Below are 18,709 nucleotides of genomic sequence, written 5' to 3' on the forward strand. Positions count from 1 at the left end.
CAGACTCATGTAGAAATTTGGGTGAAAAGACCATGTCTTCATGTGATCCTCAAGGTAATAAACACTTCCTCTGAGCTTTTATGTATGGCTTATGAAATGCATGGTGACTTGCAAGAGAGAAGGCTTTGTTTTCATGCTTTAAGGTCACTTGATCGTTCCAACAAATCTAAACTCCAGCTGTGGGAGATGGATTATAAGGAATCTATTTTGTGGGAAAAAAAGTTGAGGAAGTTTCAAGAAACCTTTTAGAAGAACTAGATATAAACCTGAGATACCTGCAAGGCTCTGTGGGTTGTCTCTTTCAAGATGTTGTCAAGTCACCTCCAATAACACAGGGTAGCCTTCTAGTTTAAGAGGTTTTTGAAACCTTTCTGTCTCAGGTAAAATTCAGTATCAACATGTGAAAATACCTCCTACTATAATGATTTAGATGTTTTTCTGCAGCACACATTACTATGTTTATCAACCAAACAAACTAAATGGAGCACTGGAAACAAACAAACAAATACAAGATGCAATTGATGAGGCTATTACGCCATAGAAATAGGAACTTTTGTAATCACCATTTTACCTAGTCATAATATTTCTAATGCTGTAACACAGCTGCCCTGGAGGGTTTTTTGCACTTGGTCACTGTAGGCATGCTGAAAAAGCATCTATTTGCAAGTGTTGGTAATTTGTACTGCTCAGCTAAACACACACTTTTCAATTATCTAGGCTAGGTAACAACCCTGAAATGTGCCAGATGAGAGAAGTATAATAGCCTGAAATCTTGGGATGCCACTTACAACTAGGCAACACAGACCATCTGGGAATCAATGCTGGAATCTGTCTAGAAATATACCACCTACTACAGACTCCATGCTTGTAGAGTGCAAGGTCTTTGCACTCTTGCAAGGTCTTTGTCCTTGCAAGACCATGCTTGTATAGTGCAAGGTCTTTGCACTCTTTAGAGTGCAAGGTCTTTGCCCTTCTGTGCTTCACAGCCTTCGGTTTACACCCATAGTCAATGGCATAGCAGGGTTGCTGTATTTTGCTTTGCTGGACTTTACCATTGCACTATTACCTACCCAGAAAAAGGAAAGTCTACTGATGAATAACATTTGACTGCTTTCTCACTATCATGGGTGAAGCAGATTTTTCTCTCTTACTGGTTTGTATGGAGCAAAAGAATCAATTTTTCACTACATTAGCAGCAGAAAAAAGTTGTGATGATGAGGAAAGAGACCCGTACTATGGAAATGAAGACCATGATTCAGGCACTAATTTCTCCCCTTTCTGAAGAAAACTAATAAAAGTTAATAAAAGGATCCTAAAACAAGATTGGAATGCTTTCATACTGCTGAAACACTCAATTCAGATCCAAATGCAGGTATTCTATTGATGTTACAATTCCATTTTTAGCGTTGATATTTTGGTTAATAGAAGTTTTTCCTTCAAGGGTAAGGTGTTGGATTTCATTGAGAGTAACATTGAGAGTAATATCTAAATTATTTTTGACTGCATGAGAAGGCTCTAACTGGGATGTTAATAATCTGGAACTTCCAGGAATGAAGCCTCTATTTCAAAGACTTCATAGTGCTATTGCCTCTAGTTATTTCCAATGGGCTACGGAGTTTTTTTCACATACGAGATACGAGCCATTGGTAGAATCTAAGCTAGGAAAGAATTAAGTCATTTAAGAAAGATTTTTTTTTTTCTGTATAAGTAACATTCATTGCCTTCTATTTGAGATTAATTTAAATCATTCTCCATCCCAGTAGACTTGCTGTTCTTCCCTACTGTGTAGCCTTTGCAGAATGGAGATTGCTTACCTATGTGTTGGGCCTAATTCAACTCAGAAGGGATTTTAGACAGATCCCCAAACAACAGTTCCCACAGAAAACACTGAGTAACCATGTATTCAAGTTTCCTTTATCAGCATACTCAGACGCCTAGTGTTCAGAGTTCCTTGAATAAAAGCCATTGTTCACAGCCAGTCAGACTGCCCAAGAGAGAGTGTAAGGTAATCTGTACAGCACAGAGGTAGCAAAGGATGAGAATCACTGCACTGTCACTGCAGGGTGTTTGTGCACCTATTTCTGTCTGGGAAACCTTAGACTGAGGCCAACTTGGCCTCAAGGTATTTGTGAAAAATTTGTGCAAATCATGCTATTGTCAATGAGGAATAGTGAGAAGACAAATTCCATATCAAAGGTAATTTGGTTAACAACAACAATAAGAAAAAGATCTGCTTCAGGATTTTTGAGAACTGCAGGTTTCTAGCACTGGCTTTGAAAAGGACCAGCATGTAGATCACAGGAACAGAAATGGGGCTGATCAGCAAATGGTCTATTTGCTACTGCAGGAGACAGCCACAGGAGACAATAAACATTTACAGGACTACCTGCAAATCTGCTTTCCTGTTGCTTGCAGCACAGCCAGCATCTCAACATTGAGTTTCATCGGGTGCCAGATGTTTCAGGCTAGATGAGGCAGAGGCAGCTTTACAACTTCCATCATGTAATATTTAAAGCCTGATTAGGTGTTTCTCATTTAATCACATATATTATTAATTTCAACGAAATTACTGTTTCTCCCTGTGCCTTTAAACAGCCAGTGAATAAAAGTTGGGTTGCTAAGGCAGAATTATAGCCAACTATTCCAGTTTAGCTGACTGCATTCTGATTACTTAATAACACCCAAGTATGTGCAGAATTTGTCCTTGCTGTGAGCCACACAGAGTGTTGCACTACTGGAAAAAACCCTCAGAAAAGGCTGCTTTGCATTGGCTTAAGTGCTTTCCTCAGCGTGGTTTATATTCCAGGTAGTTAAAGAAGTCCTCAGCGAAGAAAAACCGCATGAGTTCTTGCTGTACCGCTCCACAGCCCTGCAGAGCAAGTCAGAAATGACTGCCCAAAGCCTGCTCCGAGGAGCGACATTTGCCATTCCGGCTGCGATTCAGTTGCGCCGTGGGACCGCTGGTGAGACCCGGCGAGACTCAGCCCCAGGAAGGCTGCAACGCCGCGCCCGACAACTCATCGGGACCCAGGGCTGGGGGAAGGCGCAGGCGTTCCGCACCCGCTGGTGGATGCGGGGCTGCGTGTCCAGCGGGCGGGAGGCCGCGGCCGGCAGGTGCCCACGGGCGCACGGCCAGGCCTCGGGCTTCACTTTGGGGAGCTCCCGAGCTCCTCGTGGCCCCGGCAGCGCCGTCGCTGTCCCGCTCTCCATCTCCATCTCCATCTCCCCCTCCCTCCCTCCCTCCCTCCCTCCCGCTGGAGCCAGCCCCGCCCCGGCGAGTCCCGGGCAGGTGCGCCCAGAGGCGCAGCGGGTACCCCCCCGCAGCCATCTCACCCCGCTCGGGGCGGCTGCGGCGCGGGGCTCGCTCTCCCCTTCTGCCCTCCCCTCGCTGCGGGCCGCGCCGGTGGGCTTGGCTTGCGGCTGCAGCGCGGGGCTCGGCGTGAGTCACGCAGCCCGCGGCGCGGCGAGCCGAGCGCGCAGGCACACGGGGGAGGTGGCGGGGGCGGGCGGCGAGCGGCGGGGGCGGCAGCGCCGGCTCCCCGCCCGCCCACTCGCACATGCTGCCGAGCCGCAGTCAGCTGGAGCGCCGCTTCCTCCACGGCCGCCGCCGATGACCTCCTCGCCCGCCCGCAGCCGCTGAGGACCCCCAGCGTCCCCGCCAGTGCAGGGGATGATAGATCGGCCTCCCGCAGCCCCGTCCAGCGCAGCCCGCCGCACCGCAACCTCGGCACCGTCGCCCGCCGGAGCCGCCGCCCCAGAGGAGCCGCAAAATGAATCCCCAGTGCGCCCGCTGTGGCAAAGTGGTCTATCCCACCGAGAAAGTCAACTGCCTGGACAAGGTGCTGGGGCGCGGGGGGGAGGGGGGCGGCGACGGCACCTCCCGGGTGTGCCCGTCCCGCTCCCCGCGGCTCCGGCGGAGCGGGCAGGGCAGGGCCGAGCCGGCGGGGCATCGGGGCGAGCCGGCAGGTGGCAAATGCAGCGTTCTAAGGGCCGCCGCTGCGCCGGCATCCGCGCTGTCACCGCCGGCGGGGGCAGCCGCCGTGTCACCGCGCTGGCGCGGGGCGAGCGGGGGCCGCAGCGGCCGGGGCGCCCTGCGGTGCCCGCCCGGGTCCCCGCGGCCCCCCGGCTCCCCGAGGGATGCAGTTGTAGGCAGCCCTTTCCCGGCTGTAGTTGTCGGTGCTTCCCCGAGCTGGGGCGGTTTCGGCTGCCCCTGGCGCCATGGCCGGCTTGGCGCGGACGGCGGCCGGGGCGGCGGCAGCCCCGTCCCGCGGGGGTGTCCCCGGTGGCACCGGTTAAAGCCCAGCGCGGTCGCTCCGTAAATAACAACAGTGAGGCTTTGATAGATGCGCCAAATTACCGTCCCCGGAAAGGCAAGGCGAGGCAGTAGAAGCCACCGGAGGAAAATGCCGTGTTATGAGCTAAATTTAGTGTCTGTGCGGCGTACCTAAAAACTAGCCGTCACATTAGCTAGTGATTGCATTCGCGTAGTATTGCATTCTTAGCAAGCGACGTAGTTTTTTCTTTTTTTTTTTAATATTTATTTTATTTTATTTTTTCTTATTTTGTTATTTTTTTTTACAAGGGAAACGTCAAACTCCTGCTTCAGTTATCTTTAAAATTATCCTGGCAAGGTCAGCATGCAGGGATCTTGGCATTCATCTTAGCAGAGAATTTACATTTCTGAGAGTGTTTCAGAAGTACCTTTGGTTTCATGTGAAAATAATTATTTTGATTTAGTTAAGAGACCTATAATTCATGGCCAAAATATTGACAAGTAATTGTGTTTTTATGTTTACCGTAACTTAACACTGCTTTCAAAATATCAGTACCATAAATAATTCTACTTTACATTTATTTACAGTACTGGCATAAAGGATGTTTCCACTGTGAAGTTTGCAAAATGGCTCTGAACATGAATAACTACAAAGGATATGAAAAGAAACCTTATTGCAATGCGTAAGTATTGTAAATGTCAAGTCTTGCAGAAATGCACATGAAAAGAAAACCTGGCTGTGGATATTGTCAAATAGGTACTGTCATGCTGTAAAAACTTAATCTAGAGAGAGCAGTGCAGTCTAGAGCAGTTCAGTGTCTTTTCAGATGGGGTATTCTACTTGCATTGGTGAGATAGAAGATGAAACTATTTGATTATGATGTGTTTAGGCGGTGTTTTCATATCTGATCTGAGGATACAGGTTTTTTTTTTTTTCTCCCAGAAAGTGTTTTATCTAGTACTGACTCCTGCTACATTCATTATTGGCAATGCTGGATTACAGTTGTCCATTATGCAGCTCTCTATTCAGGGTTATGGACCTGATCAGCATTTTGTAATAAGAAAACAAAGTGCTTCTCGGTTGTGCAGTTTACAGAGACAATACCCTGTTAAAAATAATGACAGCCTATTTTAAAAATTGTTAGTTTTTCCACATATCTCATATTTCTAAACTAGATATTTACAAAATTCTTGCTTCTACTGCTTCATATTATTTTGCTATTCTCTTAGATTTTGATTAAGAAAATGTGTTAATTTTGGTTTGATTATAATCTAGTATACTCATGTTGCATTCAACTTTTAGAATTATTGCTGTGGGGATTTTGAAGTGTGCTTTGATATTTGGCTTGCAAATACTGCAGAAGAGCATTTGATATATGGAGAAAAAAAGTTGCTTATTGTCATTTGTACCATGCTTCAAAAATTTCCTAATTGCATTTCAGTGTGTTTTAATCTTTAGAAACCATTATAATATGCTGCTTTAGAAGGATATCTCTTAAGATTTTGGATTAAAATGTGATTTTATATATAACTTGTATATTGTTGTTGTTTTCACCTTTATGTACTTAAAACATGTTTTAAGAGACAGAGTTTTGAAGATCTGGACATGTTTTATTTTTCTTTAGAAATATTATCCTGTACTTAAAATATTTGTTTGCTGTTGAGGTACACAGTCTATGGCTGGCCATAACAGAAAAGTTTAACAGTACATGGTTATTTCTTTCAGGCTAAAATTGAATCCAGTCAGTGTCTAAAATACAAATTGTGTTATAAATCTGCTGTACTGCCAAAACTTGAAACACCTGTTTCAGTCTGCACAGTTGTACTTAGATTGCTTTAGGAGCATATGGAGTTACATATGTAACTTCCTAGCTTTCCTACAGTGCTCCACACAGTGTGTGAGGGTGACATTAGACCTCTCCTAACAGTGTGGTCTGTTGCCAGTGTCACAGGCTGGAGAGAGCCCTGTAGGAAGGGAGTCATGATCCAACAGGTGGAATGCTACAAGCTGAGACTAACCTCGGGTACTGGCCCTGGATGGGACCCTGCATCTGGTACTGTTTGAGTTCAAGTACAGGCTTACATCCATAGTAATTATAACTCTGATAGGTGCCTTTTACCTATATTTTGGCAGTTAAATTTATCAGTGATGATACTTTGGTTGCTTGATCTTTCTCATCTAATTGGGAACTTACTTGTTCTTAATAAGATTGTTTGTTTATAAAATCTCCTCCATGCTGATACATGGGAGTTTCCAGGCTGTGCACATTTAACTTTGTTGCCGGAGAGTTTTTCATATATGCAGTTATGACTTGTGGTGTGTCCTTCTGTTGATGGATGAGGGGGAGTACGGATGATGGATGGATCTGTTATGTACCATTCAGGTGCTATTCTTCCTGGCAGTTGCTTTAATGAGCTTTCTGAGAGTGAGCCTTGAAAAAATAATCTCTACTTTTGAAAGGTCTTTCAAACCTGATGTATGAAATGGGAAGTAACAATGTAAAACCATTTAAAAAATGGGGGATTTTTTTCCATTAAAAGAGAGACAAAATAGAATGTTTAATATCAACAAAGTGCATTTTGTTCTTAACTTTTAGTAAACTTAAATTTGGTGGGGTTTTATGCCCCCCCCCCTTTTTTAATGAGAAACCTTAATCATATAATGTAAATAATTTCAAGTGTTCTGCGGAACCATGAAGGGAAGACTAGGGTATGCTTTGTGGTTTCAACAAACCTTAATATTCTTCAAAGGACATCTAAGATGTTTTTTGCAAAACTGTGTTTTGAAAGTACAGTTGGTTTAAATTTTGAAAGAATCTTTGCATCTCAAAGGTGACTAATTTGCAAGGCAGACACCATTACAGTATTTCAAATTATGATGTGTCTTATTCTGTTTTTATTAGTAAGAAGCAAATCCATTTTTATGTTAAATGCTGCTTGATCATAAAATCTGCAAAGAAAAGAATGTAAATTTACTCATACAAACACCTACAAACACTTGACAAAGAGTAATTACTACTAAACTGTTTATTAAGGCCATCCATTGATAAGAGTGCAATTTGTAGATAAAAGTGAAGAAGTATGCACTAATTTGAATGGGAGAGGAATGCCATGAAGTTGTTCAACAGGTTTGAAAGCCATAATTAGTTTTTCATCAGGGCAAGTTGGAAAGTATGTATCCTTAATAATATCTGTATGTGCTTTGATAATTCACAGGTCAGATAAATTTAGTGAATATATTTTGACCTTCGGTCTTAAAATCATCCATTCTTTTGTTTATTCAGGGTCTGAAATGAATTAATTGTGTTACTTTACTGGTAAAGATCAGAAAATATTTAATTGTAAAACATAATTGATTTTGTGTTAATGTAACAGAATGCTCATCTGTGATTGTTCAAACTATATTTTTGGTGGAGAGTCAAGTCAGACATAATAACAGGAACTAGCAAGGACACGAAGGAATATATTGCAAAGTACTTTAATTCAACGACCATTAGAAAAGGGCAGAAATATTTGTAAATGCAGGATCCTGCTTTTTTTAAAGGCAAGTTTTTTTGTTGGACATTTTGCCACATTTCCATCTAAATGATTGTATACCTTCCTTGTGATAAAGAGACACTGATACCAAAAGTAATGACTGGGCTACTGACATAGCTTCTGTAAGTTGTAGATCTATGTAAAATTTTACAGCAAGGATAAAGGGAAAACTTTGTCTCTGTGTGTATGTGTACAGTATGGCTTTGAAAAGAATCATCTTTGGATCCTGGAATTTTCATTCTCCTTTAAACCCTTCAGTTCTCTTGCAAAGAAAAGCTTGAACAACTTTGTTCTCCCCTCCCTCTCTTTATTATTTACGTAGTTTGTGAACTGTTTGAGTCAAGATAGTTACTTTGGCTTGTTTGTGTAGTGCTTATGGTATCATACTTTTATCTCAGCTGGGAGCTCTGAGCAGTACAGTGCTGTAATAACTTACAGTATTGTGTTTCTCACTTCACTTGCATTCACATTTCATCTGGAAGGCCTCATACTCAACATCTTGAGGCTTGTAGATTCACAGCACATGGGCACTGCTGGGTTTGCCTTAACGACTTTAGTCTTGCCTTTTATTTGCAGTCTGATTTAGATATGCCATGTTTCTGCATTGCAGCCTGATTTGTGAAATAATGTTGATGAAACCAAGGGCTTAGACAATTTTGCAGTTCAGCCAGGTGCTGTGCATTGACTGAAGCAGGTGAATGAATCATTCTTTGATGCAGATCTGAATCCCTATTCCACCTTAATATCTGCAGATAGATTATATTAAATATTTGTTTAATATATGGGAATGTCAAGGAGAAAAGTTGATATTACTGTCTTTTGCAAACTCAGAGCTGATCCTTTCCAGCTGCAAATAACCAAGATGAAGCAAGGAAAGGAATGGCGTTTTGGCAACTTACCATTTGTGTTCTCAAGCTTGTTAAGTGATTGAATCATGTAGGATGATTATATGGTAACTTATTCTTACGGATGTTTATATAAATTCTCCTTTTGTCAGATTCACTAGACCAAAACACAAGACTACTTTTTATGCAAAATGTAGAAGCTGAAATGCATATTTTTGGAATATGCTCTCTGCATTACCTTTACCTGCTGATGCAGACAGGCTTCCCTGTGTGTGAGGACATCCAACAGAGACATACTTTTTAATTTCTGCAACCCTCATAGCTTCAAGTTCCATAAATCTGATATACCCTCTTGCCAAAACAACCTCACTATTGCAATAAATTCTTTTAAATACTTAGTATCTAAAATTTTGCTAATTGCCTGCGCACAGCATAGTTTCATTCAAGTTTTTATATATGATGGCCACCATATGGAATGATTACATAACTTAAAATTTAAATCAGCTGTCATCAGTCTTAGTGTGGATTACTGATGTGAAGAAAAACTCATAATCACTTTTATTTTTTTTCCCTAGATTTAATTTCTTTGTAACTGGTGCCAGTAGGAAATAGATATTCAAATACAATTGAAATATTGTGATGTTGTTAGAAGTACTACAGTTAAAACGTGCAAGTGCAGTCAAACCCTACAATTTAGGATACTCTAAAGGAGGGGTAAAAAAATGTAAAAGTGATTTTATATCAGCTTGGAAATGATAAGAACATGGTACAGCATTCTGGAGAGTCACATGGTCTGGAAAATGGAAGCAGTTGCTTTTAATCAGTGGATGAATGTGGTCATTAAGTGGAATCCATTGTCTTGAAAGGTGAACTTACATGTAGAACTTTGATTTTAGCTCTGAAACATGAGTGTTTTTTATTTCTTTTTTTGTCTACCAGTGAGAAAATTTCAAGATGATGACTAGGAGTGTGATGATATTATTCTTACTAAAAATAGCTAGCATTATCTTAGTTTTCAGTATTGATTTCAGCAGGTGGTTATTTCTCAATTTAAACATGTCAGGAAGAAAGAAATTTATGTAAGAAGCAGAGAGCATAAGTCTGAAATCTAATGGGGCAACTTCTAAGAGTTGCAGTAAAGAGAGTGCACGGAATAAACAGGCTTTCCAAATTCTTCATCTTATCTGGAAAAGGAACAACCCATAAACTCCCTTGCAAACCTTCGAAGAAAGCAAAGCACTTTATCACTTTATTAGCTTTGTGTATTGAAGACTTTCCTGTTAAAATGTAGTATTAAATGGGTAATGGAAATAACAGAATTGCTAGAAAGACAGCTGGTAAGGCTCTCAGCTCAGAGCCAATTACACTTATATATTTGAAGTCCATTACTTCTTGTTCAGCATTGTATGAGTATGAACTCCAGTATTTAAAAACATTTGTCTCTCCTCAGCAATCTTTTCTTTAAACAAAACAGTTCTAACTCTATCCTCATCCTGATGGATTGTATTTTGTATTAAATCTTGTTTCTTTACCTTCAATTATTTCCAAAGTGTATCTATCTTATTTCAGTGCCCAATGGGACATTACCAGGGCTGGTACTACAATAAGAGTACTTGTTCATAATTTTTCTCCTAAATCCCAGTACAGTCTTTGTCTTTTTTTTTTCTGTTGTAAAACCTGAACTATTGTTAAATTATATTTGGATTTTCGTGGGCTATGTTTTTATGCAGAATTGCAACCTCAGCAGTGGCTATTATCCATTATCTGAGCAGTTAATTGTTCTTGGCTAAACACAGAATCTTCCACTTGGTTCTCATTGAGCTAAATCTCCTTTTTTTCCCTAGGCTGCTTCTCCAATTTGTCAAGTTCATTTTATATTCTAATTTTGTTCTCTAATGTGCTTACAGCCCCCTCCTATCAACCTGTCAACCCTCCCACCAGAAAGCCTGGAAGCACATCGCAAATTTAATAAGTATAATCTTTATTTCATCACCCAGATTGCTACCTGAAGGCCTGGAAGGGTATTGGGAGCAGTATGTACCACCGTGGTCTGATGCAGCCTTCCCTTCTGTAGTGAGCAGTGATCAATAAGAGAACTACTTTATCTTCTCTACCTATTCATGGAGTGCTAGATCAAGCATTGAGTTCTGTGTGAGAGAAAGTAAAATTGTTAAATAGCATAATCATGGATATTTATGCAGACTCTGCTTAAATATAAGGGACAGCTATAGTTAGAAGAAACATACATTCCTGCTGCTCAGTTCTGTGTTATCTTTTTTGGATAATTTAGTATTCAGTCCAAATTACTACTGGTGATATCCAATAATGTAAGGTAAAGCTGAGCCTATTTGCTAGAACAATTGAAGGAGCTTCTTAGACAAAATATATTTAAGTCTCTTTAAGATGTTTGATGCATATATTTAAACTGTTCCAAAAAGGCACATAAGAACACTTTGTCAGAGTTGCTGAATAATGTGCATAAGGCAGATGGTGGTTAGTTGCAAAGGAATTACTAAAGAATAATCATCACTGACACTCAGATCTTGGGAAGAGTTGGGCTGTTTTTTATTGCTATGACTGCATCTGATTAATGGGATAGAAACCCATTTCTTGGGTTCTGTTTCAACATGTTTAATTGGCCATGTCCTGATTTCACGTTCGGTCAAGATCTGCATATATGAATTGCATGGTGGGCGTGCAGGGAGAGGACTCTCAGCTCCAGCAGGTCCCTTGGTTTTCATTGTGGCAAGGTGTGGAGAGCACCATGGTGACCTAGAGCTTAGTGCAGCCAGCCTGTTTCCCTGCTGGTCCAAGTGGAGTAGAAAACTGACCCCAAGGGAGATGAATTGTTACCTTTTCTCTCAGAGCAGGTGAATTCTCAGATTTCATCAAGCCAGTTCTATCATGTCTCCTGATTCCTGATGTGAATATAGAGTCTATGTTTGGAATTAATGTTTTAATATTTTACCTGTAGATAAAATGTTGTTGTTGCCCCTGCTGTTGCTCCAAAGCACAATTACAATTTAGTATTACTTAGGGTGTTGCTGGGACAAGTAAATAGAAAATACACAGATGAATAGAATACATTTAATTTTATTGAATTTTATTTGATTGAAGACTGCACTAAGCATAGAGAACTTTGCTGTGTGGAATCCTGACCTGTTGCCTGTTGTTGTCTTGGCTCAAGTAAATTTGTGTTTTAAATATCTATAATAATTGGTCATTGTAGATTGCAGATAATTTCTCCAAGGAAGAACATATGCATATCCTCAGTACTTTTAGTCAAAAAATATACTAAACTTATTCTCAGGGGATTGTGAGTATTGAGACAGTTTCAGTAAGAGAGTTTTTCTTTGCTTGCTAGTCTTTTAGCAACTGTTGATGCTTAAAGATAATCTTCAGTTTTCTTACTGTTGCTTTCTGTACTCAGTCCTAAAAGACATGTTTCATTATATTTATTAAAATATTAAGGCAACAGAACAAGAACCATACATGAAATTTTGTGATTCCACATAATTTGCTTCTTTTCGTTGTGTGGCTTGAGTTTTGGAACCAGTTGTAACAAGCCTGCGAAGTCTTGATGGTATGGTTTGATAACAGCTTTGTGGTTTAACTGTTTGGGGGTTTAAATGTTCTAAACCACAAAAATTCCCATCATATTTGCCAAAGAACTTAAGTATTTTCACTTGGCTGAATTTGAAGTTCTGTGCCACTCTGCTAATGTTGCTGTTGGTAGCAAATAAACCTGCTGTCCTGAAATGCTCTCTCTACTTTATAAAGCTTGAAGAAAAATAAGTGTATGTTGCAATCTTTCATACAATTTTGAATTTTTTAGGGCTGGTGATTGCCAGTTGAGAAAGACAGCATCATGTCAGTCAGCTCAGTGTCAAGCAGCATGTGTTGCTGTTTACATACAATGTCAGTGAAAGCTTACTGTAATTATCCAGACAATAAACTATCTTGGCTGAGTAGTCTATTATTTTTATTTTATTTTAATAATTTTGAATATTGTGGTGTGCTTATAGAAACTTACTAAATCTAGGGATTGTGGAAGTTACACTGAGGGCAGTGTTTGGCTGTGTCATGTTGAAGTCCCTTGACAAGGAGACAGTAGGGCAGGACTCACAAGGGAAAAGTTTGCCCTGAGAAGAGGTGGGCAAAGTATTTGTTGAATAACTGGTCTCTTGTTATAACTAACACCAGCCAGTTCATGCTGCCTTCAGTTGTGCCATCTCATATTGCAGCTTTTTGGAAAACAAAAACCCTGCAATTAATTCCGCTTAATTTGCAGATCAATAAATTTCTTCTCTCTCTGCCTCCCTCTCTCTTCTGATGTTGGAGTAGATGTTACATCAGAGTTGGCCAAGCTATTTTCCCTTGATTTCTCTTCATGTTGCCTCTCTAATTTTCATCTGTACTAGGGGCAAAAGTCTGGCTGATAAGTAGTGCAGAATTTTTAGTCTCTTGTATTTCCTCCTCCCCATGTCTCCTGTTTTCCTTCTCCAAAAACTTCTGTTCTTGGTTGTGCTGCAATTTTGTAGTGGTAACTGATCCGATCACATCTTAGTATGAGGAGGGCACAAAAATGTGCCATCAGTGTCACATTTGAGAGGAGACTACAGCAGCTTAAAAATGAAAAACTAATTGTAATTTGGCCAGTTGTTATTTAAGCATATATTGCAAAGGCTTTTCTGGGAAGTGCATAGTTACTCTTTACAGAGGATTTCTAAATATGGATACTGGACAAATTTCCTTTCATGCTTCACAGTTTCAAAAATTCACACTATGTTTTTTCCCCTCTTAGGAGAGAAAATGTGTTGAGGTAGTCCATCATGTTCTTCCTCTCTAAATGGCAGGTTTTTTTCATGCAGGTATATTGGTGTAAGGCAAATTTCACAGATTTAAAAATAAAGTTGTACTGCATTTTAATTCAGTTATACCTCTGGTATTTTTTTTAACCTGGCAAACTAAGTGGTAATAGCTGTTTTTGTTTTGTTCTGTTCCAGTTTTACTCTGGAAGAATTCAATACTTGTAATGCAATTCCTTTTGACATGAGAAAACTATATATAGAAACACTTAGGGAAAAATTTAAAGAAAAAAGATGCTGATTTCAGACTTAATTAAAATGGAAGTGACTAAGTTTGTGGAGGGGAAAAGTGGCAAGAAGAAATAAATTGACTGAATAAAAAAGCATGGACTATTTCTGCTGAACAGTGTAGAGTGGCACACATTCAACACAGTAGGATGTTATATTGCATAGTATTGGTTGTGTGTATCTGCAAATGCAGAAGGGAAGACATTTCTGACTGGATTTGCTCAGTCATACAAAAAGAAAAGGGACCAGTATGAGGACTTCTAGCAGTGGAAGTGCTCAATAAGTGTTTGATCAGGAGATGATTAACACTGTTAGAACTGGCAGCATGCTTGGTGTGCTGCTCCTGTAAGGGAGGTGCCAATACATGTTTTAAAGAACCTGCCTGGAAATATAGATGTTGAAAAGCAAAGCTTCTTAGATGGCTTGGAGCTGTAACATAGGAAGGTCTGAAGTAGTTGACGTAGGAAGGTCTGAAGTAGTAGTATATTTTGAAGTAGTTGGTAGGAATTTATCAGGTGATTAAAAAAGAGATGACACTTGTTAGAACAGTTATTAGCATATTGTTAAAACACTGTCTCATTAGCATGAAAGTGTTAGGAGTAATGGAGAAAGGTAAAACCAGTCTGGAAGAAAAAATGTATCAAAATACATATTTAGAAGAATAATATTGTCTGAGATACGACACCTCTAGTAATTTCCCCAGAATTTATCTCATTTAACAGTGGTGTCTGCTTACACTATGTGAAAAGAAGAGGATGCATCCAGAGAAAACAAGGATAGATGGGAAAGACAAATAATTTATAAAAATATTGATTGAACTTTTCAGTTTAGCAATAGCAAGCTTTCTGAGATAGTTGCACTTTTGAGTGTTTGATTAGGAATGGGCTGCTATTATCATGAATCCTGTCAAGAGGTTTTGGATTATTTTGATCTGAAGATCAAAATGGAGATTAAACAGACCTTTCCAGATACCTCACTACTGATACTGCTTTGTTGCTTCTATTATAGTTGTGTCAGAAATGTTGGAAATCCATATTAACAAGAATGGAAGAAGCTGGAAGGATAAAAAGGAAGACCATGTAGATGAGCTTGGATTGAGTTAATGGTCAGTCTACTCCATGCCATGCTTCACCACACAGTCAGGTCTCAGTTCTTGCAGACTATTTGGTCAGTCTGAGTTCCTTTAATTCTATCATTATTTTAATGATAAATGAATATTCAGAATAGGAGATACTCTTATATGAAATATGACTCGGCTTATTGCCACTGCAGGCACTGATGACTTCATCCGGCTTTGAGGAACATGCAGTGAAGTGATTGTTATAAAGTTTGGAACTAATGAGAAATATCATGACAATTGGGAAAAAATATAGTTTCTTAGTTTTATGCCCCCTGAAAAATATTTCTGTACAAATAGTACCCCTAGAAAGATGAAAATCTTGAGGGGAAACTATGAAGTGCAGTGAGAATCATGTGAAAATGAAAATGGCATATGGTTAGTTTTTTTGGTAGTCTGATTTAGCAAGGGTAGATTGTAAACATTTTTTTTTCCATTGAGATGAAGATGGTTATTCTGAGCAGTGATAATTTAGATTGCTGCTGTTGATGTTTTGCACTTATTAATGATGAGCAATTTAGCATAGCCAAAGATTTATTTTTGGAATTTGTCTTGAAATATAAGAGATCTACAAAGACATTTGGTTCTGTAGGCTACCAAGGTGCTTCAGTACCTATGGATATTTTTGTAAAACTTGAAAAATGTAGCCCTATTTATAAATAATTGTTTTCTCCACTAGTTACTTCAGGAAGTTTGGAAAAACAATTTGAAGTCTGAATACAGTCTGATCAAGCTGTGTATTTATTCCTTTGTTAAAGAGCTTTCAGGATGACTCCTGTCTTTGTGGTGCTGAGACTTGAAAGAACAGCATTCAATTTCTTACACTGATTAAATGCTTAACTTTCATGACCATGCTACTGCTGCTGTTTCAAGCCTCATTTGGGTCAGCAGCAGGAGTCTCTCTTACTGCCCAAAAGGCAATGACAGATTATGTCTCTTATGCAGAATAACACTGTGTATGCAATATATTAAAAGGAAAATTTAAGCTTGTTAGGCTGGATGTGGATGAGGAGGAGACTGTAATGGGCTTTTAGAAGTTGAAGGAAAGTTGAAGGGTAAAAAATATTGTTTTTCTCTAATTACTTATTTCACCCTGAGGAAAATGGCAGCTCCCCATTTTTTGTAGCCTCCATCCTGTCACTTTTGTTCTGAGGGGGCATAGGCTCTGACAGAATTAGTTTGGTGAGGAAAAGCAGGCCACTTCTGTTTTCTTCTGCCATTTTTCTTTGTGCTTTGGCAAAGCCACCTGGCTGATTGGTGTCAGATCTCTCCAGTAGGTTTGTCACCTCCACTCAGAACATGCTCATACTGACACACTCAGGTGTGTCAGTAATTTGGCATCTGATGCGCTGTGAGCACTGCCCCTGGTGTGGGACAGGTGTATCTCCCTACTTGCACTGTTTGCACACATCTTGGGTGTGCTGTGTAAATGTTTAAGGGTCTCTTTGATGTGTATCCACAGAAAGACTGTTACCAAGGCATTGCTTCACAACTGGGACAACAGATAACTAGCACATACAGTTAATAGTAACTATAACAGCTTATACCAAAGAAATTGGAACTGGATGTTCAGGAACAGACTTGTAACAGATCTTTAAAGCTAACAGTCTAGTAGATTAATGTTTCATAGTAATAATTATTACTAATTAATTTTGTACCTGTTAAATCTTTTTCCAGTGGAACAATTTTTTACTAGGAGATGTTTTGCATGAATTTGCCAGTTTGAACAATTTTTTTCCCCCTGTAAAAATCTATGTGGTATCTTTGTTGGTTTTATAGTAGTAGAATGCTTTCAGGGACAAGTATTTGGTTTTGGCAGTTAAGCTTATTTTGCTTACGTGTATTTTGCCAGAACAGCTACTGTGTAATTAATATGGACAATATTTCAATATTTTCATATATTAATTATATTTTTACATTTAGTGCTATGATGACAATTTACAAATAAGAACCTATGAATGTGGAAGCAGATAAAATACGTTGTTTTCAAGAGCTGGAGTTGTAATATAGTTGGGGTTCTTCCCTAGAGCTTGTGAAGAGTAGTAGTTTTTAGAGAAAATGGTCCTTTTGGAGAAAAGCTGGATCACATTCTTTTCAAAAAAACCCCAAAGTAGTTTCTCAATCATACATGATACTAAGAATGGTGTGTGTATTCATGCAGCTGGATGTGAGAAACTGCTACTTCCTGAGGTGTGGGAGAGAGTTAAAAAGAAGTTTGTAGTAGTGATGGCCGTGTGGAACACTGTAACACACAGACTTTATAGCTGTTTTAGTCTCAGTTTTTAATTTTCTTCTTCTTAAGCGTGTGTTTTTTTAGTTTTATTTGGGCTTTATTAATAAATGTGTTGTTTCTTTTTTATATGGACTTGAATTAATATTTTGGGTTCTGCCCCATTACTTTAACTCATCAAGTAGTATGTTAGAAAGGCTGTCCACAACATGTGTGTTGAATATTGCCCTGGAAAGTAGTAATGAGTCATCCAAACAATCCCAAGAGTGTTAAGATGCTTACAAAGTCTTCCAGTATAGATCTAACTTATTTTGAATTTAATTCCTTATCTTCTGTGGATTGTGTTTCCTGTATGATTGTTCTGGAAGGTTTTGTCTCAAGCTCTAAAACTGATGGTGTATCTGCCAAAGTTTTTAGTCTTGCTCTGGAGGTGCAAAATCATATTTGTCTTATAAACCAAGTGACATTTGGAACTCGATGTCTTCTGTACTCACATGTATGATGAATATATTGCTAGATAGGAGACGTAAACAAAGTATTTAAAATTGAAGAAAAACATTCTTTTGTTCTGTGAATGATGCTTCTTTTGCTATGTGTTTTTGAGAGAAATCTTTAAAAGAGGAACTCTCTTATTTGCACAGTTTTTTTTTTATTACCCAAGATAGAGATTAATTTAAAATTTTGTTATGTTACCAGAAACATCTATGTTCCTTATATACAACAAGAACAACAAGAAGAACAACTGTTTTGACTAGTTTATTGACAGCTTTAGTGTAGACTGTTACAGTTGTGTTTATTTTATATTTATGTCCTTGGTGCTTCGTTGTTATTACTGTAACATGACCAGTAATGTCTTTACTGGTTTTACATATTCCTATGCAACATAACTGCATAGGAACTGTGAAAGTTAAGGTTAAAATGATTCTTTTACTTTTTATCCCAACTGTATGCATGCCTACTTTCACATGAACCAATTTTTAAAAAATTGTGGATTTGAAAAAGTACAACTGTAAGTGCAAAGCAAAAATCAATAAATTGTGTTGTTTTCCCATCTTTTTTGCATATTAGTTCAAATGTACTTATTCTGGAAGGAGCTACATTGGTCATTTCAGTATATGTATTGCTTGCGATTTTTCTTTTGGACAGTTTAGTTCAATGAGACAATTTAACAGTAACAGATTTTTTTCTGTCCCAGTGTAACTTGTGAGAATGGTTATTTGTAGTTCCCCCAGAAAATCACACCTTAAAATAGGACTGCACTGGAACACTCAAAAGGAAAAGATCCTGCAGAATCAGAATGTCATTTCTACTGTCATTTTAAAAATTAAATACTTGAAGAATACTATCTTCCATTATATAGTTTGTTTGCAGAGTGCCTGTTATTGTTGTAGTTGAATACTTTTTTACCCAGGGGATGTTAGTTATGTAAAGCTGATGGGCCAGTGTATTGTAAAACAATGCATGTCTCTGAGGGGGGGCTGGAATTCTTCATGTCCTGGAACATTGTTTTGAGGACTGACTAGTAAAAGTGAAGACAAATAACTGAAACAGCCTTGCCATAAGTGTAGACTATTGAAGGAAGTTTAAAAGAGTTAAATACTCAAAAATACC

General features: G+C 39.1%; 1 protein-coding gene across 1 annotated transcript in view; it reads left to right on the forward strand.

Annotated features, from left to right (window-relative positions):
- The first annotated feature begins 3,703 nt into the window (after nucleotides 1–3,703).
- Nucleotides 3,704–18,709, forward strand: part of LOC128794418 (LIM zinc-binding domain-containing Nebulette) — a 111,150-nt gene continuing 96,144 nt past the window's right edge. Inside the window, exons 1-2 of the mRNA XM_053954250.1 lie at nucleotides 3,704–3,839; nucleotides 4,862–4,956. Coding sequence (XP_053810225.1) covers nucleotides 3,771–3,839; nucleotides 4,862–4,956 — 164 coding nt within the window. The 5' untranslated portion in view covers nucleotides 3,704–3,770. The remainder of the gene's footprint in view (nucleotides 3,840–4,861; nucleotides 4,957–18,709) is intronic.

The sequence above is a fragment of the Vidua chalybeata genome, chromosome 1 (assembly GCF_026979565.1).
Source record: "Vidua chalybeata isolate OUT-0048 chromosome 1, bVidCha1 merged haplotype, whole genome shotgun sequence".
Taxonomy (NCBI): Eukaryota; Metazoa; Chordata; class Aves; order Passeriformes; family Viduidae; genus Vidua; species Vidua chalybeata.